The sequence below is a fragment of the Hemitrygon akajei genome, chromosome 8, assembly GCF_048418815.1.
Source record: "Hemitrygon akajei chromosome 8, sHemAka1.3, whole genome shotgun sequence".
In the NCBI taxonomy this organism is placed as follows: domain Eukaryota; kingdom Metazoa; phylum Chordata; class Chondrichthyes; order Myliobatiformes; family Dasyatidae; genus Hemitrygon; species Hemitrygon akajei.
Genome location: NC_133131.1, coordinates 13743271 through 13765482, shown reverse-complemented (window position 1 = coordinate 13765482; position 22212 = coordinate 13743271). Strand labels below are relative to the sequence as shown.

Genomic DNA, 22212 nt, shown 5'->3' with positions numbered 1-22212 from the left:
AGGCCCTTCCGACCCAATGAGCCCATGCCACCCAATTACACTCATTAACCCTCTAACCCGCCTGTACATCCTGTACGTCTTTGGACTGTGGGAGGAAACTGGAGCACCTGGAGGAAACCCACACAGTCAGGGGGAGAACGTACAACTCCGCACAGACAGCAGTGGAAATTGAATCTGGGTCGCTGGCACTGTAATAGTGTTATGATAATGCTACCCTAGCATGCCACCCTTGAAGAATCCCACCCACCCTGCTCATGGACTGTTTGTCCCACTCCCAGCAGGGAGGAGGCTACGTAGCGTCCACGCCAGGCCCACCAGACTCAAAAACAGTTACTTTCCCCAAGCAGTAAGACTGATCAAAACCTCCACCCACTCACCCACCCCTCCACCCCACCCACACGATTACTTTATCATTTCCTGCCATTCACCTTATATACAGACACTCCTGTGCCTAGTGTCACTTTATAGATGTACAATCTATCTATGCATATAAACTGACTTATGCTTTAATATTTATTATGTCTTTTTAAAATTAGTATTTTGTTATTTTGTGTGACACATTGGACCCAGCATTACAATCATTTTGTTATCCTTTACACTTGTATACTTGAACAATTTTAAATCTTGAGTAAGGTATTGGATGTTTCCAGCTCTTCTGATGGTTTGATGTATGGTATGTTTTCATTCTGTTTAAAACATCCATTTTAAAATAAAATTGTGTCTCCCCATTTAGATGCAAAAGTTTCAAACTCATAGTTGTAAGCCAACTTTGACACTACCTGACTGTAGGATCTATATAACAATTTAATATACTGGAACAGGACTGCACCTGCATGTGAAGAGCAGCCTGAAGTGAACATCAATTGATTGATGTAAGACAGATGCCCTTATCTCAAGACTGCTTGTGCAGTTGGTCAATAGGTGCTGAAGCTTACATTACCTCCAGCCAGGTAAAAAGGTGGCAAAATTGATATCGTTTAAAGCCATGTCCACACTAGACCAGATAATTTTGAAAACGCCGGTTTTGCGTAAAAACAATAGGTGTCCACACTAGGCGCTTTAAAAAATATCTCTGTCCACATTGAAACGGATATTTCAGCGAATTTCCTCCTACTGCACATGCGCAGGACACATCTACCGAAAACAAGCAACATGTTTGGTGTTGAATCTCTCTATGAAAGACAGTGCGTGTTTGTTCAGTTCCAGACCAGAAAAACTTAAACGACGGACAGCTGTTGGCTTTCGTGCAGGAAGACTTAAAAGTAAAAAAAAACAAATACTGGAGCGTATGGAGGCAACCGACAGGGAGTTCACAGACAGTATGACCCAGCTGATGACGAACATTGAAAAACTGACGAACTCTGTTGCATTAATAAAGCACCTTGTTAAATGTATAAAACATGTCTGCATCAGTATTATCTTGTATTTCCATACAATGTTACATTAGGCTGTTACACCTCTATTGTCAGAGAAGTACTTGTGTAAATAGGGAAACCACCTTCATACGAGCAAGGACAGAAATCAGGGCAAAGTGAGTATACTTATTTATTCAGTAGGTTATGGGTCAAAGTATTTAGTGAGTACATTTCTAACTCTTCTGGCTTCAGTCTTGTTGCTGTCTGTTCTGAAATAGTTAGGTTGTATTTAAGAAAACAATGAAGTTGAATCAGTTCCGGCAAGTCATGACAGCATTTACAGATTTCTCTGGTTACCCCATCCACACTGATCTGCCCAAGCGGCGTTTTCAAAATTACACCCTGGAGAGCGTTTCTGAAAATCTCTGGATTCGGGGGACAAAAACGCCATTTTAGTGTGGACGAAGAGTAAAAACGAAGAGAAAAGGCTTTGGTTATGGATTTATCCGGTGTAGTGTGGACGTAGCCTAAGGGGCCAACTATCTTGTCCCAGGTCCACTTGCATAAATGACATTTAAAAGAGCTGCTAAAGGAAGCTCATATAATAAATGTTTTGATGGATACTTGGTTAGAAATAAGGCTTGGTAACAGACCTTTCCAACCCAATGAACCACACTGCCCAGCGACACCCATGTAATTAATCAACCCACTAACCCGTACATTATTGGACTGTGGGAGGAAACCAGAGCACCTGGAGGAAACTCATGCTGTCATGGGGAGAACGTACAAACTCCTTACAGACAGTGGTGGGAATTGAACCAGAGTCACTGGCGCTGTAACAGCATTGTTCTAACCACTACGCTACCGTGTCACCCTTAATATCTTCATATTGGAATCCTACCTGGAGTTATCAACAATGTACTGAACGATTTTATCCAGAACCTTCTCAAATAAGGCTGTGCGCACCCAGATATGCTTGATAGCTTGAGGTGTCAAGGTTGGAGTCTTGGATATCGATCCCTGCCTCTTCAGCGATTCTTGTCCGTTGGAGGCATTTTTCCTGCCATATATACACAAATGCATGAGAGTTTAAAGCTCAAAAGGAAATCAGTATCCTGGTTAGAACATGTTATAATTTATTCATTACTTGTGAAAAACAGTTACAACATTATCCTGTTTATGCAGGAGGGCCCGAGGTAGAGAAATATCAAAAAGCCTGATGTCACATTGGCCTCGAGACTCTAATGGGATTTCAGGTTTGCAACACTTGTATAATGGCTGAGCTGAACCTGAAGGGTCTGGAGTAATTTATATGTCTGGATACCATATCACAAAAAGGATTTATTGGTCCTGGAAGGGGCAAAGAGCAGATTCCAGAGTAGAGATGAGCTCCAAAGATTGGATTATATGACTGATCACACAGAACTAGATTCATAATTTCTTAATATAGATTTATAATCTCTTAATACAGAAGACAATTGGGGAAATTGAATTGTGGGCTGCATGTAGATTGACTTTGGGCAAAGCTAGGGTCAGATTCAGTGAACTGGAGCCCTGGTGATGTAGTATGGTCATGGTGGCACGGGTGGGGGGGGGGGGGTATGAGTCAGATTGAGGCCCAGGCCCGAGAACGAGGAATGAGCTGGACATGGGGCTGCATCAAAGCAGCTGGGCCCGGGCTGAGAGCAAGAAGTGAGCTGAGGATTGGCCATTGCTGGAGCGGACGCGGGACTGGATCGAGGCGGCAGAGTCTAGGACCAAGAGTGAGGAACGAGCCGATGTTCGGCAGATTTAAACACCCGACCAGATTGAAAAGATCAGGGCATCGGTGCCAGGGGTGAGGGATGGGCCGGTGTTCAGCTCACTGCTCCAAGAAGTTTACTCTTCCCTCTGTGCTGAGCTGACTCTGTGGCTGTGGTCTGCAACCAACGGCTGTGGACTCACTTTCATGGAGTCTGTGGTTCATGCTCCAAAGGTCACTTGTTTCCTTTTTATCGTTTGCGTGATTTGTTCTTTTTTTCTCACATTGGGTGTTTGACGGTCTTTACTGTGTGGGTTTTTATTTAAATGGGTTCTATTTGTTTTGCAGCTGCCTGTAAGACGACGGATCTCGAGGTTGTACAGTATATAGTATACATACTTTGATGATAAATGCACTTTGAAATTCGGCAGAGCTGTTTCCAGTGGTGGGGAGGTAACGATAAGACACTTGAGTTACCGTCTCAAACACAGGAGGAATGGTAAATGCTAAAGGGTTGAATTACCCATCTTGTGTTTAATTACAGCGGAAATTAAAAATGAGAAAGAATACCATGAGAAAGATCTATTACACAAAGCTGAGAAATTAAAGATTCAAATAATACATTTGATTAGATGAACACAAGAGATTATGTAGATTGAATTGAATTGACTTTATTTCTTACATCCTTCACACGAGGAGTAAAAATCTTTACATTACTTCTCCATCTGAATGTTCAATGTGCAGATTATAGTAATTTGTAATAAACAGTATGTACAGTAAGATATACAACAGGACAGCCAATATAGCTTAGAAATACAATTGTGTCAGTGTGAATTAATCAGTCTGATGGCCTGGTGGAAGAAGCTGTCCTGGAGCCTGTTGGTCCTGGCTTTTATGCTGCAGTATTGTTTCCGGATGGCAGCAGATGGACCAGTTTGTGGTTGGGTTGACTCAGGTCCCCAATGATCCTTTGGGCCCTTTTCAGCATCCTTCAATGCTGGAAGTCCAGAATAACACACACACAAAATGCTGGAGGAACTCAGCAGGTCAGGCAGCAGATAGGAAAATAAACAAAGTCGAGACTCTTCATCAGGACTGGAAAGGAAGAGGGGAGACTCCAGAATAAAAAGATTGTGGGGGGGGGGGGGGGTGGGAAGACAGAGGACAAGCTAGAAGGTGATAGATGAAGCCAGGCGGATGGGGGAAGGTGAATGAAATAAGAAGCTGGGAGGTGATTAAGTGGAAAAGGCAAAGGGCTGGAAAAGAAGGAATCTGATAGGAGAGGAGAGTGGATCATGGGAGAAAGGGAAGGAGGAGGGGACCTAAGGGAGTGAAAAGGTAGGTGAGAAGAAATGAAAGATCAGTGGGAAATAGAGATGGGGGGGGGGGGGGGGTGGTTGAAATTTGTTCACCGGAAGGAGAAATCAATATTCATACCATCAGGTTGGAGGGTACCCAGATGGAACATAAGGTATTCCTCCTCCACCCTGATCTTGGCACAAGAGGGGCCCATGGACTGAGATGTTGCAACGGGAATGGGGATCGGTATTTATCATTTACTAATCAGAGTCCGGCTCTTTGTGTTCCTGGTTATTGCTCTCCAGCAGCTGTCTCCAACCTTCACCTTCCTCACTCTTCCCTCACCTTGCCCCTCAATTTTTCTTCCCTCTGCTTGTCTTCCTTCACCTCTCATTCACACGCCTCTGTCTCCTAATGCCATCTGGGGCAACTTCATACCCTTCAGTCCACCAGTCACCTGGGTCTCATTTCCCACCTTCTCCTCTTTATGCTGGCCACCTCACCTCTCCAACCTCTGTTCTGATGCAGAGTTTCAACCTGAAAAGTCCACAATTCCTTTCCTCCCCCTGATACTGAGCCCTTCCATCAGATTGCTTGTTGGACATTCTCCCGTGACCATGTGGTTTTCCTCCAGGTGGCCTGCTTTCCTCCCATATTCCAAAGACATACGGGCTAGTAAGTTACAGGCATGCTATGTTGGTGCTGGAAACATGCTAACACTTGCAAGCTGACCCCAGAACATCCTCAGACTGTGTTGGCCCTTGATGCAAACTACACATTAATTGTACATTTTGACATTCATGTGACAGATAAAGCCCATCAGAGAGTCCCACTTACTTGTTATCCGCCAGATGCTGTAGTTCCTGAACCTTGGCGCACAGCTCTCCGGCTACAGGGTAGGTTTTCCCAACTTTTGTGAAGAGTGCCGCTACTTTGTCGCTCCGCAGAAAGCCAGCAGCACGGCGCTTCAGCATGTAGAGCAGGCAGGCCTCAACAACGGCTGCAAGGAGAAGAGAGAGAGTTTGTCAGGCTTCTGCAATTGTTCCAATTCTGTCACATTAAGGAGGCACTTCCTTTAGGAAATCGGAAGGTGCAACACACACAAAATGGTGGAGGAACTCAACAGCCCAGGCAGCATCTATGGAGGGGAATAGATGGTCGATACTTTGGGCTAAGATTCTAGGTGAGGGGGAAGGTAGCTGGGTGGGGGAGGGAGGATGAAGGAGCTGGGAATTGATAAGTGGAAGGGGTAAAGGGCTGAAGAATGAAGGGATCTGACGGCAGAAGAGAAAGGAAAAGAGGAGGAGGGTCACAAAGGGTGAGGAGAAGAGAAAGGGTAAGAGAGAACGGGGAACGCAGAAAGGCAGGCATTTCCCCCTCAGTTAGTTTCACTTAAAACTTGCCAGCTTATACTCCTCCCCATCCTCCCACCTTACTATTTTAACTTCTTCCCCTTTCCAGGCCTGATGAAGGGTCTTGGCCTGAAACATCGACTGTTTATTTCTCTCCATAGGCGCTGCCTGACCTGCTGAGTTCCTCTGGCATTCTGTTACTCTGGATTTCCAGCACCTACAGAATCTCTTGTGTTTTATTAATTGGAAGATGTGCTTTGTTTGTTGTGACCTGTTTGCTCGCTACCTACACGCTACACACACAAAATGTACACGTCTGCGTTTCAGAACACACAAGCAATATGAAGCATTAATAGCATTGGAATGTTTTCTCAAATCAAGCTTCCAAGATGATTCACAACTCATTCATGGCTCCTCCTTTGCCAAGTATTTTCTATAAACTGCAGTCGTGCAGCACCCAAAAACAAATTCCACGATTTTCCACATTTGCCTTACAATTTAAACTCAATACTGAAATATAACATAAACAGTGTTGGAAAAAAATATCCACTTCCAGACGTACCTGACTGATAGTAAGAAAGTTCGGTCAGAGTTTAGATTTCAGTGAAAGGAAAATGGTTTTTGATCCTTCTTCCAAATCATCATGACTTGAAAAATAAGATATGCATTTACTTACCAGGTCTTGCACATCGTCCCTGAATAACTTACAGCAAATTCAGAACTTTTGAAATAAACTCCTTGAACTGCCAGCATAGATTTTTATGCTCTACATTTGGATGAAACCTTGCAGGTGTGAGAATGCTACTGACAGAAAGCAGAGAGTCCAGAATAATCGGATTAAGATGCATTAAGGTTGTTCTAAGGAATGAAATGATTGCATCTCTTCAATTCTGTCTTTATGGTGATTACTGGACGAAACAGCAATGCATGTGAAAAACAGCATCACTGAGTGTTTCAGAAAGCTCAATCATATCTCCTAATTTTGTATTAGATACTTCAGACCCATGCTCAACTTTCTAAATATCAAGCATGCACTGTCTATAGTTCAGCGATGGATTAGAAATGGACACATTACTGAATCAGGTTATTAAATATGTTCATTTTGCTGTTTGGTACTGTTTTATCAGTTTAGTTATATTGCAACAAATGCACTTTGAAAGTATTTCAGCAGGAATAAAGTACTTTGAAATTCATTGAGTTCAAGAAAAGTCTAATATAATGCATAGTCTTTCAATTCTAGACTATTCTCTTTAAAATTCATTAAACTTATTTTAAATTGTCACTGCATAGTACAGTAAATATATTTTGTAGACATCATCAGGATCTTTTTTATTCTCAGAATCAGATTTAATAGCTAAAATATTCTAATATTTTAAAGTTATTTAGAATATTCATTAATTACATGTCACTGTATTTAGAAAATAAGTATTCTAAAAATGGTTCAACATAAATTCTGATAACAGGTAAAATAATTCCTCACACAGATGATATCTTTAACCCCGTCTTAAATGTTTCATTTCTCTTAAATTAACAGCCTACTTGAAACAAAATCAAATTGTTAAGGGGATGATAGTTATGTCATTGGACCACTAGCCTAACATTAGGTCCCTTTGCATAGCGAATCTATTTGGTTTCTCCGGCATTTTGTGCATGTGATGCTTGGGATACTCTGATAGGATGTGAAAGGCTCTAGCGGAATTCCTGTCTTCATTTAGTTTACTCCTGACAAAGCCAAAAACAAAATGGAGATGTTGCAGATGACCTCTCCACATCCATCAGAGATTCTTTGGGGTGAAGGAGGATAAGGTGACCTGACAGAGGTGTACAAAATGATAAGGGGCATAGATTAAGATTTTCCAGAGAGATTTTCCCAGGGAGGGAGTGGCTAACCAAGAGGCCATACCATGAGGTGGCACGGTAGTGTAGTGGTTAGCACAACACTTCACAGTACAGGTAGCTGGGGGTTCAATTCCTGCTGCTGCCTGTGAGGAGATTTATGTTCTCCCTGTGACCGTGTGGGTTTTCTCCCACAGTCCAAAGACATACTGGCTGGTAGGTTAATTGATCATTGTAAATTGTTTCATGATTAAACTCAGATTAAATCCGGGGATTGCTGGGTTGAGTGGCTGGTTTGAAGGGGCAGAGAGGTCTATTCTGTGCTGTATCTCAATAAAAAAAAAACCTTAATTTTAAGGAGATTGTGCAAAATATGGGGGTATGTCAGAGGTAATTTTATTTTTTAAAGGGAGAGTGGTGGGTGCATAGATGGGCCTGCTAGGGATGGCAGTAGAGGCAGATACATTAGGGACATTAAGAAACTCTTCGATAGGCACATGGATGATAGAGAAATGGAAACTATGTAAGGAAGGGAGGGCTAGATTGACTTTAGAGTAAGTTAGAAGTTTGGCACAATATTGTGGGCCAAAGCTTCTGTACTTTAATGTTCTATGCTGTCACCTAAGATGGGAGGCGTTGATATAATCACATTTTTATTATTAAAGGATCAATTTACAAGACTAAATGAACTCTCATTTAGACTATTTATTGCCATGCTGTTCAGTTCACAGATCCCATTATTGTAATTAGTATTGTATGAATCCAGGTGATGTTGCAAAGACAAATGCCTTTTCAGGAGAAGTGAATAGTGGCGAAGCAACGAGCTCTCAATTGCTTTTATAGCCTTCCTGCTTATTGAGAATCAGGTTTAATATCACTGGCATATGTCGTGAAATTTGTTGTTTTGCAGCAGAACTACAGTGCAATACATAATAATAAAAAACTATAAATTACAGTAAGTATATATAAAAATTAAATTAAATAAGCGGTGCAAAAAGGATGAAAAAAGTGAGGTAGTATTTATGGATTCATTGTTCATTCAGAAATCTGATGGAGGAGATTATTTAAATCTATAGTATTTTATCTTGAGATCTAAAATTAACTGGTGGTGGTGGCATCCGTCGGTCTCGAGAGACCATGGATCTGCGCCTGGAGTTTCCAGGGCGCAGGCCTGGGCAGGGTTGTATGGGAGACCGGCAGTTGCAGTTGCCCAAGCTGCAGGCCTTCCCCTCTCCACGCCACCGATATTGTCCAAGGGAAGGGCACTAGGACCCATGCAGATTGGCACCGGTGACGTCGCAGAGCAATGTGTTGTTAAGTGCCTTACTGAAGGACACAAACACGCTGCCTCAGCTGAGGCTCGAACCGGTGACCTTCAGGTTACTAGTCTGATGCCCTGCCCACTAGGCCACGCGCCAACACAAAATTAACTACAATCTGTGCTAATCTGCAGCTAATTAAACTACCAGTACAACTTTTTTCTACCTCTGCCTATAATATTTCTGACTTAAAGAAGTTTTGATTTACAGACACAGTCTTACTCAACCTGAGCACTACCTGTACTTAAAAAGAACAATTCTCCTGTTAAGAGCAAGATGATCACAGGCAATTTCTGTTGTTCAGCACCAGGCAGGTCCCAAGGGTGTTGGATTAGAGTGTTCCAACCTGTACCATCAAAGCTGTAGTTATTCATCACTGTTTGCCAATTTTCAGCCCATTTTCCAGCTGGCCCAGGTCCCACTGCAAGTTTTGATTGTCTTTCTCACGGTCCACTACACCACCCCCCCGTCTTGGTGTCATGCACAAATTTGCCAATCCCATTTACCACAGTGTCATCCAGATGATTGATATAGGTGCCAAACAACAATGGACCCAGCACCGATCCCTGTTGCACACCACTATTCATAGGCCTCCAGTCAGAGAGACAACCATCTAACTACAACCACTCTCTAGTTCTTCTGTGATGATATATACAGACACACACACACATCATATAATATAAATTATAATATATGTAATTAAGTTAAATAAGTACTGCAAAAAAGAGAAGGATAAAAGTGAGTTAGTGTCATGGGTAGGTTCATTGTTGATTCATAAATTTGACTTTGGAGGGGAAGAAGCTATGCCTAAAACACTGAGTGTGTGTCTTTAGGTTCCTGTCCCTCCTCCTCGACAGTAACAATGAGAAGAGGGCACGTCCTTGGTGAACTAGTCCACTGGCCCTTTGGTCCATCATGTCTGTGCTGAACAAGATGCTGAATTCATGTAGATTTCTTCGGGCAGCACAGAGCCACATCTCTCGATTCCTTGCTTCCACCATGTCTAATGGTGACTTAAGTGCCAACTTGTATATCCTCTTCCTCCACTATCCCTGCAGTGCACTCCAGGCACCTACCCCTCTCTGTGTAAGGACCTTCCCTGCTTGCCGTGAACGTTTGCCCTCCAGATTTTGATGTTTCTACCCTGGGAGGAAGATTTAAACTGTCTGCCCTATCAAAGACTAAATTAGTTTTATACATTTCTCTCAGGTCTCCCCTCAGCCTCTGATACTCCAAAGAAAACAGCCAAAGTTTGCCTAACTTTTTCTTATAGCTCAGACCCTCTAATGTAAACAGATTCATGGTAAACTTCTGTACCCTTTCCACCTTCTTCCTATAATGAGGTGACCAGAACGGCACAGAGATTTTTTTTGAAATATAGGGAGATACTGAATCAATTGAAAATACTTAATATAGAACATAGAACAGTACAGCACAGTACCGGCCCTTCAGCCCATGATTTTGTGCCAACCTTTTAACTAACTCCAAGTTCAGTCACATAGCCCTCCATTTTTCTTTCATCCAAGTGCCTACCTCAGAGTTTGTTAAATATCCCTAATATATTTGACCCTCCCACCACCCCTGCAGGGCGTTCCACGCACCCACCACTCTGTGTAAATAAAACTTTCCTCCAATCATCTTAAAATTATCCTCCCTCGTATTAGCTAGTTCCACCCCGGAAACAAGGCTCTGGCTATCCGCTTGATCTATGCCTCCTATCAACTTGTACATCTCTATCAAGTCACCTCTCATCCTCCTTCACCCCAGAGAATCTCTGATGGACGTGGATAGATCATCTACAGCAGGGGTTCACAGCCTGGGATCCATGGACCCTTTTGTTAAAGGTCAGGGTCCGTGGCATAAGAAAAGGGTTGGGAACCCTTGATCTCCATTTTGTATTTGGCTTTGTTATCAGAGGACTAAAGGAAGACAGGAATTTGGCGCCATCTTGTATGTCCTCCCCATGGAATGTGTGGGGCTTCCCCGAGTGTTCCAGTTCCTTCTCACAGTACGAAGACCTATTGGGTTGGTTAACTGGTCATTGTAAATTGTCCTGTGATTGGGTTAGGGCTAATTGGGGTAATGTAGCTCACACAGCTGGCAGAGTCTACTCCACGCTGTGTCATTAAATAAAATAAACCCTTTCTAAAGCTTTCCCCTCCTTCCAACAAGAACTGATCACAAAATAGCTTGAAACCCCTGGCAATATCCTTGTAAATCTCTTCCTCGCTTACAAGCTATTACGTCCTTCCGATAATGTGCTGACCAGAACTCTACACAAATCTGTGAACTGGGGCCTAACTTTCACTTATGTACCAAGACAATAAAATGAGGTAAAAGAAATAAAGGACTATGTACAAACAGAAGGATTACGGCTTTTTAAAAATTGGATCTAGGTGGTTGGATCTCTGCAAGCAATAGCGAGTGTTCATCAGTCAGGCACACAAAATCCAATTTTGTTAGAAAGTCTTTGTAGCTTTATACAACATAACTTTCAATAAAACTAAAATACACAAGAGGAGTAATTTTATTACAATGTAACAAGGGATTTTTAATGCTTCTGTGCTATATTTTCCAGCTGTCATAGTCTAGGATGCAATCTTTGTGTGAGAATAATCCAATATAAAGTGGGTGGCATTGTGCAGATAAAAGGCTAACAGGCCTACAGCTGTGGATTCTTTCTCTGCTTTACTCTTTTGTTTCTCTTTAATGAAAGAAAAAGACATTTTGTTAATAGTGGAAAAATTATGCATTCGTCCTCTGGATTTCTCTCTGTTTGCATTTTCAAATTGGCAGAAAGCTGGGGCAGAGAGACTAAAGGAAACAAGACAGAGGGGAAGGAAAATGGGAATTGGATGAGGGGAATCCTTGTGATTTTAATGTATTTGCATGTGGTGTGATGGATAATCACTGTCCAGAGGGACCTTTTTACCATGCTTGGATTTCCAACACAGCAGCTAAAACGTCTAGAGATCAAAGAATTGGCTTTGAGTAAGTTAAACCGCCAACCAATATTCTTTGTTCAGCTTCTCATCATAAACAGGAGCCAATCTTCAGTTCATAATATAAATGGCAAGCAATAATCAGTCTGAAGTTAAAACTGCAGCTTTGTAAACAGTATTGCCTTTTGGGTACAGGCTCAGAGTGACGCGGCTGACTCCTTAAGAGATAAGACAATGGAGATATGTTAAATGGCTTGCATCGAACCAGACAACACTAGCTAAGTGAGTTAGTTCAGGGAAACTTGCAGACCAGATTGACACTATCATGTAGCACATCAAATAGCTGATATGTCAATAGTTAGAAGATTTGTGTGCTCAGAAGGTCAGCATTCACAGCATTAATTGTGGGAATTTAGGATATCTGTCCATAGAGCTTTTAGGTCACCAGTGTGAAAAGGTATATGTGAAGTCACCCAAGTGGCAAAAAGTATAAATATAGAGAACAGTATAGAGTTTTTTGAAATGGTACAGGAACACCCAGAAGGATTTTAAAAACATGGGGTGAACTAGAATTCATTCCTCTGCCTTCAGTTCCTGTGATAGATGACTGGTTGTCTGCAGCTCATGGGCAATGTCTTTTTAGCTCATAGAAATTGTACTTGTATTTCAGAAATCCTTTGTGTTTTAGAAATTGTAATTTGAAAATGTTTTACAAGATAGAAATCCTCTTGTGAGTTTTAAATGTTTTAATAACATCTGGATTTAAACGTTTATCAATAAAAAGAAATTAACTGTGTTTAAACTACTTATTAGCTGTAAGTACCTCCTCCTTGGTAGGGGGGAGGAACCTACCATTAAAAGAATAGTCACTGGCAGCTAAACTCGCTGCGGAGAATAAGAAGGGAAGTGATCCAGCCTTTGAAGAGTAGGTGGCTGCAGTATAACCTCTCTTTAGTGAAAGTACCCGTAGCTATCTATAATGGATAGGGATAGAAGTCTTCATCTGTGTTTATAACTTTGCAGTCAGCAAACCTGATACCATCACAGTGGTTACTGTAAGTTAGCTTGTGTATGTTTTTGTTTAATGAATTTTTCAGGATAGAAAGATAGAAAACTTACAGCACAATACAAGCCCATAATGCTGTGCCAAACATGTACTTACTTTAGAAATTACCTAGGGTTACCCATAACCCTCTATTTTTCTAAGCTCCATGTACCTATCCAGGAGTCTCTTAAAAGACTCTATTGTATCCGCCTTCACCACCATCACCGGCACACACTCACCACTCTCTGCATTAAAAACCTTACCCTTGACATCTCCTCTGTACCTATGGAGCAAGCCGTGACCTAACTGTTAATCTTATAGTTTCATCACGATCATTCATACTTGAGTCACTTGGGGCAAGTGTAGAGTCCGTGTCATGTCCATCCTGTAATTCCTCAGAGTTCAGATGGTATGTCCAAAGACTGTCCAATGTAGAACATAAGAACATAAGAAATAGGAGCTGGAATAGGCCTTCCAGCCCATCGAGCCTGCCCCACCATTCAATGAGATCATGGCTGATCTGTCCGTAAACTCAGCTCCATCTACCTGCCTTTTCCCCATAACCCTTAATTCCCCTACTCTGTAAAAATCTATCTATCTGTATCTTATATATATTTAGTGAAGAAGCCTCAACTGCTTCCCTGGGCAGAGAATTCCACAGATTCACCACTCTCTGGGAAAAATAGTTTCTCCTCATCTCCATCCTAAATCTTCTCCCGAGTCTTGAGGTAATCTGAGCATCACTGCATTTAATGCCCGTCGATAACTGCCTTTAAGGAGTTAGTGTTGATCCACCTTCTAAAACCACCGCAATCTCTCTAGTGGAGGGTTTCCTACTCTATAGGTATATTGGGAATGCCAGGAATTAAATACAGTGACGATGAAAAGTCAGAGATATATTTCCTATTCAAAATGGCGTGCAGCTTGGAGGGGAACTTAGAGATAGTGATGTTCCCACGCACTTGCTAACCTTGATGCCAGTTCTGGGTTTGACTGGTGCTGTTCAAGTAGACCAGGTAGGCAACTGCAGTGCATTTTGGACCTGGTACACACTGCAGCCACCATGAACCAGCAATGGAGGGAATGAATGTTTTGGGAGATTGAAGGATGTCAGTCAGTTGGCCTGCCTTATACACTGATGATGAATTTGAGTAGCTGGAGCTGCCGTCATCTCAACCAATGGAGAGTATTCCATTACAATATTGACTCATGCCTTGCAGGCATTTGAAAGGACTTTGAATATCCAGAAGTCTAGCCAGATTAGGTTTCTGGTCAATGGTGACCCCTAGGATATTAATGGAGGGTGACTAGGCTATTGAATGTGTAAGATATTTGGTCAGATTTATCTTGTTGGAGATGGTCAATGCTTGGTATTTTTGAGACATAGATGTTATCTGTCACCTCAGCCCATACCAGAACATTCTCTAGATCTCGCTGCATGCTGGGAAGGATAATCTTATTTGTTGAAGATGGAACATTGTGCAAACATTTTTACTTCTGACATCATGATGAAAGGAAGATCGATCGAAGATGGAGGGATTTAGGGCACTGTCCTGATGAACTTCTACTGCAATGCTCTGGGCTGAGGTGATTGACCACCATCCACCCTAGTGTCCAAGCTACAAATCCAACCTCTGTAATTTTTTCAGAGATGGAGGAAGAGGCGGTTGGCTCACAAATAGAGAAAGCTTGGAGACAGTGCGAGAGGGAGGATAGGCAGGTGATAGAGAAGGGATGTGCTCAGACTGATGGTTTGAGATGCATCTATTTTAATGCAAGCAGCATCATTAACAAACCGTATGAGCTTAGAGTGTGGATCAGTATTTGGAGCTATGATGTTGTGGCCATTACAGAGACTTGGGTGGCTCAGGGGCAGGAAAGGCTACTTAGAGTGCCAGGCTTTAGATGTTTCACAAAGGAAAGGGAGGTAGGCAAAAGAGGTGGGGGCATGGCACTGCTGATCAGAGATAGTGTCATGGCTGCAGAAAAGGAGAACTTCATGGAGGGATTGTCTACTGAGTCTCTGTGGGTGCAAGTTAGAAACAGGAAGGGATCAATAACTCTACTGGAAACACAATAAAAAAAAAGTTTAAAAAAAAACTCTACTGGGTGTTTTTTATAGATCATCCAATAGTAACAGGGACAACAAAGAGTAGATAGGGAGACAGATTCTGGAATGGTACAGTAATAGCAGGGTTGTCATGATGGAGGACTTTCCACAATATTGATTGGCATCTCCCTAGAGCGAGGGGTTTAGATGGGGTGGAGTTTATTAGGTGTGTTCAGGAAGGTTTCCTGACACAGTATATAGATAAGCCTACAAGAGAAGAGGCTGTACTTGATCTGGTATTGGGAAATGAACCTGGTCAGGTGTCAGGTCTCTCAGTGGGAGAGCATTTTGGAGATAGTGATCATAATTCTATCTCCTTTACCATAGCATTGGAGAGAGATAGGAACAGACAAGTAAGGAAAGCGTTTAATTGGAGTAAGGAGAAATATGAGACTATCAGGCAGGAGCTTGAAAGCTTAAATTGGGAACAGATGTTCTCAGGGAAATGTACGGCAGAAATGTGGCAAATGTTCAGGGGATATTTCTGTGGTGTTCTGCATAGGTACATTCCACTGAGACAGGGAAAGGATGGTATGGTACAGGAACTGTGGTGTACAAAGGCTGTTGAAAATCTAGTCAAGAAGAAAGGCTTATGAAAGGTTCAAAAAACTTGGCAATAATAAAGATCTAGAAAATTATAAGGCTAGCAGGAAGCAGCTTAAGAATGAAATTAGGAGAGCCAGAAGGGGCTTTGAGAAGGCTTTGGCGAACAGGATTAAGGAAAACCCCAAGGCATTCTACAAGTATGTGAAGAGCAAGAGGATAAGACATGAGAGATTAGGACCAATCAAGAATGACTGTGGAAAAGTGTGCATGGAACTGGAGGAGGTAGTGGAGGTACTTAATGAAATCTTTGCTTCAGTACTCACTACAGAAAAGGACCTTGGTGATCGTAGGGATGAATCACAGCAGAATGAAAAGCTTGCGCACACATACATTAAGAAAAAGGATGTGTTCGATAAGTCACTGGGACTAGACAAGATATACCCCAGGCTACTGTGGGAAGCGAGGGAGGAGATTTCTGAGCCTCTAGCAATGACCTTTGCATCATCAATGGGGACGGGAGAGGTTGCAGGGTTGAAGATGTTGTTCCTTTATTCAAGAAAGGGAGTAGAGATAGCCCAGGAAATTATAGAACAGTGAGTCTTACTTCAGGAGTTGGTAAGTTGATGGAAAAGATCCTGAGAGGCAGGATTTATGAACATTTGGAGAGACATAATATGATTACGAATAGTCAGCATGGCTTTGTCAAGGGCAAGTCGTGCCTTACGACCTCATTGAAATTTTGAGGATGTGACTAAACACATTGATGAAGGAAGAGCAGTATATGTAGTGTATATGGATTTCAGCAAGGTTCCCCATGCAAGGCTTATTGAGAAAGTAAGGAGGCATGGGATCCAAGGGGACATTGCTTTGTGGATCCAGAACTGGCTTGCCCACAGAAGGCAAAGAGTGGTTGTAGACAGATCATGTTCTGCATGGAGGTTGGTGACCAGTGGTGTGCCTCAGGGATCTGTTCTGGAACCCTTTCTCTTCATGATTTTTATAAATGACCTGGATGAGGAAGTGGAGGGATGGGTTAGTAAATTTGCAGATGACACAAAGGTTGGAGGTGTTGTGGATAGTGTGGAGGGCTGTCAGAGGTTACAGCGGGACATTGATAGGATGCAAAACTGGGCTGAGAAGTGGCAGATGGAGTTTTTTTTTGTTTTTTTTTTAAATTTTTTAATTAGTTTTTCAAAACATTTTACAAAATTAAAAGCCCCAAATCCCAGTGGGGAGCATTAATACAGTGCAAGATTAAGCATACAATAACAAAATGCTACAAAGGAAGAGAATTTAACAAAAAAGCACTTAAATTAAAGACAAGTGAGCTTAGTGTCCTCCCCAATCCCCACAACACAAGAAAAAAACAACAACAACAACTCCAGACCAACCACCACACAATATAGAGAGTATAAGTCAGGACAGACAAACTCCCAGACTGTGAATACACTTAGTAACAGAGGATAATAATGCCTACTACCAGAAAAAAAAGAAAAAGGGAGCTGAAAGCAATGGACCGAAAAGAAGAAAAAAAAAACAAAAAAAAAACACCCTAGTCAAGAGGAAGGTTATGAAAGTACTCGATAAAAGGTCCCCAGACCTTATGGAACTTTAGATCCGAATTAAGAACTGAATAATGAATTTTTTCGAGGTCCAAGCAGGCCATAATGTCGTTAAGCCATTGCGCATGAGTGGGCAGGGCAACATCTCTCCATCTGAGGAGGATCAAGCGTCTCGCCAGGAGAGAGGCAAAGGATAGTATTCGGCATTTGGTCGGACCCAGACGTAAATCTGTCTCGCCCCAAAAACCGAACAGAGCAATTAAGGGGTTAGGTTCTAGGTGCTGATTCAGAATACCCGATAATGTAGTGAAGACATCTTTCCAGAATTTCTCCAAGCTAGGACAGAACCAGTACATGTGGATGAGAGAGGCCACGCCCCTCTTGCATTTATCACAAAGCGGACTAATGCCAGGGTAGAATCGAGATAGTTTAGATTTAGACATATGGGCTCTATGAACAATCTTAAACTGTAAGAGGCAATGGCGAGCACAAAGGGAGGTTGAGTTGACCGATTTGAGAACTGAGTCCCAGCTCTCCTCGGATAAGGAGATATTTAAGTCCTGCTCCCAGGCCATTTTAATTTTATCCACAGGGGCCCATCATAAGGCTGCTAGTTTATCTCGGATAATTGAAATTAAACCTTTACCTAGTGGATTAATGGAAAGAAATAGGTCCATAGCATTTTTCGCAGGCATTTCAGGAAAGTTAGGAATTAAAGGAGCAGTAAAGTGTTGGATTTGGAGGTATCTGAAAAAGTGAGCGTTAGGCAGGTTGAACTTAACGGAGAGCTGCTGAAAAGAAGTGAAGCGATTATTAATGAAGAGATCTTCAAAATGTCTAATGCCCTTCCTGTACCAAACATGGAATGCTGAATCGTACGTAGTAGGTAAAAAAAGGTGATTATGTGCGACAGGGCTAGAAACGGAAAACCCCTGGAAACCATAGCATTTCCTGAACTGAGCTCATATACGCAACGTGTGTCTGACCAGAGGATTAGCTATTGATCTGGGCAGACTGCTAGGGAGTGCAGAGCCAAGAAGTGCAGATATAGATAATTCTTTAGTGGAGCTCAACTCCATTGCCACCCAGTTAGGGCACTTGGGTTGACCGTGGAAGAAAGACCAGAAGGCAGCACAACGTATATTAGCTGCCCAGTAATATAAGCAAAAGTTAGGTAAAGCCATGCCACCCTCTTTTTTTAGATTTTTGGAGGTGTGGCAGATGGAGTTTAACCCAGATAACCAGATAAGTGTGAAGTGGTTCATTTTGGTAGGTCAAATACGATGGCAGAATATAGTATTAATGGTAAGACTCTTGGCAGTGTGGAGGATCAGAGGGATCTTGGGGTCTGAGTCCATAGGATGCTCAAAGCTGCTGCACAGGGTGACTGTGTGGTTAAGAAGGCATATGGTGCACTGGCCTTCATCAACCATGGGACTGAATTCAAGAGCCAAGAGGTAATATTACAGCTATGTAGGACTGTGGTCAGACCCCACTTGAAGTACTGTGCTCAGTTCTGGTCACCTCACTACAGAAAGGATGTGGAAACTATAGAAAGGGTGCAGAGGAAATTTACAAGGATGTTGCCTGGATTGGGGAGTACGCCTTATGAGAATAGGTTGAGTGAAATTGGCCTTTTCTCCTTGAAGCGACGTAGGATGAGAGGTGACCTGGTAGAGGTGTAGAAGATGATGAGAGACATTGATCGTGTGGACAGTCAGAGGTTGTTTCCCAGAGCAGAAATGGTTGCCATGAGAGGGCACAGTTTTAAGGTGCTTTGAAGTAGGTACAGAGGAGATTTCAGGGGTAAGTTGTTTTTTTGGTGTGTTTTTTTTTACACACAGAGAGTGGTGAGTGCGTGGAATGGGCTGCTGGCAACGGTGGTGGAGGCAGATTCAATAGGGTTTTTTCCAGAGGCTGCTGGATAGGTACATGGAGCTTAGGAAAATAAAATGCTATGCTTAACCCCAGGTAATTTCTAAAGTATGTGATCAGCACAGCATTGTGGGCCGAAGGGCCTGTATTGTGCTGTAGGCTTTCTGTTTCTATGTTTTCTTTCTTAACTGGGGCACGATGATGGCACATTCAATCCAATGCTACTTTAATATCAAGTCACTCAGAATCAAATTATTATCACTAATATCTTTGTGAAATTTGATCTGCAGCACAGCACTACATAAAAAATTTATAACAAATTACAGCAAAAATGTATTTAAAAAACTAAATGAGTAGTGCAAAAATAGCCAAAATGGTGAGGTAATATCTATGGGTTCATTGTACATTCAGAAATATGATGGCAGAGGGGAAGAAGCTATTCCTAAAAAAATTGAGTGTGTGCCTTCAGGCTCCCCTGCCTCCACTCTGATTGTAGTAATGAGAGGGACATGTCCTGGGTGATGAGGGTCCTTAATGATGGATGCCTCCTTTTTTGAGTCATCACCTTTTAAAGATGCCCTCGATGGTGGGGAGGCTGGTGCCCGTGATCGATAACGCTGTTGACGATATCAACCTACTTTGCTGATGGCAGGGAGTAGACTGATAGGCACTTGGACAGAATAAAAACAGAGCCCTGCAATCATTAAACAGGTCTATTAAGATTTGTATTGAGAGAAAGTGTCGACATTTCAGATCAAAGGCTCCTCATCAGATCTGGTAAATTAGCCTGATTGGATTGGGCCAGCTTTTTTGTTAACAAGTAACACCCAGGCAATTTTTCACATTAATCGATAGATGTAAGTTTTCTAAATGTCCTGGAACACCTTGGCGAGGGGGGAAGCTAGTTGTTAAATCTACAGCTAAAATGTAGTCTGGTCCCATAATTTCTACAGCATGCAGCGATCACAGCTATTTCTTCATACCACGGAGCAAATCAAGTTGGCTGGAGATGGGTTTCTGGGATGGTGAGGTTCTCTGTCAGAAGCCAGGGCTTCTGGAACTTCTGGCTGAACGTGGTTGTTAATGTGCCTTGCCTTTAGTGTTGGGCTCACTATTGCAGATGATGGGAATGCTCTTGGTTGTATTGCCAACAATATTCCACACTAGTATTGTATTCAGATCTGGTCACCTCATCATGGGAAGTTTGTGGAAGCCTCAGAGAGGGTGCAGAGGAAATTTATCAGGATGCTGCTTGGATTGGAGAACATGTCTTATGAAGGAAGGTTGAACGAGCTGGGGCTTTTCTCCTTGGAGCAAAAGAGGATGAGGGGAGACTTGATAGAGCTGTATAGGACCTAGACTGTGTGGACAGCCAGATATTTTTCCCCCAGAATTGGCTAATACAGGGGGTCATAATCTTAAGGAAATGGAGGAAAGTGTAGGGGAGATTTCAGAGGTAGTTGCTTCTTCTTTACAGAGAGTGGTGGGTGCATGGAATGCACTTCCAGGGGTGGTGGTAGAGACAGATACGTTAGGGACATTTAAGACATATGGATGATAAAAAAAAATGGACAGCAATGTGCAAGGGAAGGGTTAGATTGGTTGTAGAGTAGATTAAAAGGTCAGCACAACATAGTGGGCCAAAGGGGCCTGTTCTGTGCTGTGCTATGTTCTTAAATGCCCACCACAATTTAGTGAGACTGTAGAGATTTGACCCAATCCATTAGTTGGAAGATTGCCTCACTGTCTGTTGCATGCTGTTTTATTTGCTGAATAGTTTAGTTAAGTTTATTGTCAAATCCACCTAGGTGCAATCTGCTTCCTCGCTCAAGAGAGGCTCAGAGAGTAAACAGCCTTCATACCAATAACAAATACAACTATAAATACATCAACAGGAGCAAAGCAATGGAACAATGCAAAGACAGTAATGCAATCCAAAACAGTGCAAAAAGAAATGATCAAACTTCAAAGTAAATTTATTATCAAAGAACATATACAGCCGAGATTCATTTTCTTTCATTCACAGTAGAACTAAGAAATACAATAAAATCAATGAAAAATTACGCACACTGACAAATGACCAATGTTCAAAAGAAGACAAACTATGCAAATTCCAAAAAATTAAGTAATAAATAATATTGAGAACATGAGTTGTAGAGTCTTTGAAGGTGAGTCCTTCGATTGTGATCAGTTCTGTGTTGAGGGGAGTGAAGTTATCCATGCCCGGTTCAAAAGCTGGATGGTGAAAGGTAATAACTGTTCCTGAACCCAGTAGCGTGGGACCTGAGGCTTGTGTACCTCCATCCCAATGGCAGCAGTAAGAGAGGAGCATGTCCAGGATGGTGGAATGCTGAAGAGACAGTAATGGAATAACTAGGAGAGGTAGAATTCAGAGTCTGAGAACATTGCAGCACCACCAAGAAGGGAATGCGAAAGAGGCCACTAGTTCAGGAGTCTGATAGCAGCGGGGAAGAAGCTGGACTCGAGTCTGGATGTCCAGGGCTCCCATGTCTCCTCCCAGAAGGCAGAAGAGAGAAAAGGGAATGGTCAGGGTGGCAGGCATCCTTGACAATATCTTGAACCTTCTTGAATCAAGACACTGTGAAGATGGACCATCTATTCCCGTACTGAAGCTTCGCTAAGCTTACACCTCAATGGTAAAACCCAGTGCTGCTCCTAACATCCCTGCTACACTCCTCTTTAAACTACAGTGGATCTCCAGGCTTGACGGTAATGGTGGAAAGAGAAAGATGCTCAGCTACCTTTCTGCTACTCCTCACGCTCATGGACCAAAGAACCTTATGGATGTTCTGTCTGGAGACATCAGGCATATTCTGAGTCTACACTCTTTGAATTCAGATCCACTTAAACATTCAACACAACCCAAGGATGCTTTGGAAGCAGCCCACAGGTGTTGCCACGCATCCTGGTGCCAACATAACAAGCCCACAGCGTTCAGGTGAACAACACAAGCGACAACAGCAGCAGAACAAACCGAAAACAGCTTTCTGGGCTTCCAGCAAGATGGCGTCAACTTCTATGGATGGCTTCTATGAGGTCAACAAAAGGTGCTACTGTTCTACTTAAACGTAGTTCTAATGGTCGCAAGATGCTGCTATACATTGAAAGTGTAAAGGACTGCGAGTCTACACAGTAAGTGAGTTGTTCGCTGGTGGAGATAATGAAGGAGCTGCACAACGAGTTGAGTCAATGGAGGTTTACAGTCAAAT

The 22212-nt window shown here is 42.4% G+C and overlaps 1 protein-coding gene across 3 annotated transcripts in view; it reads right to left on the bottom strand.

Moving 5' to 3' along the window:
- Positions 1-22212, bottom strand: part of sgsm2 (small G protein signaling modulator 2) — a 256078-nt gene that overhangs the window by 74385 nt on the left and 159481 nt on the right. For all 3 annotated transcript variants that reach the window (XM_073053274.1, XM_073053276.1, XM_073053275.1), the window contains exons 3-4: positions 5233-5395; positions 2257-2415 (exon numbers count right to left, since the gene is read on the bottom strand). In XM_073053274.1, coding sequence (XP_072909375.1) covers positions 2257-2415; positions 5233-5395 — 322 coding nt within the window. The remainder of the gene's footprint in view (positions 1-2256; positions 2416-5232; positions 5396-22212) is intronic.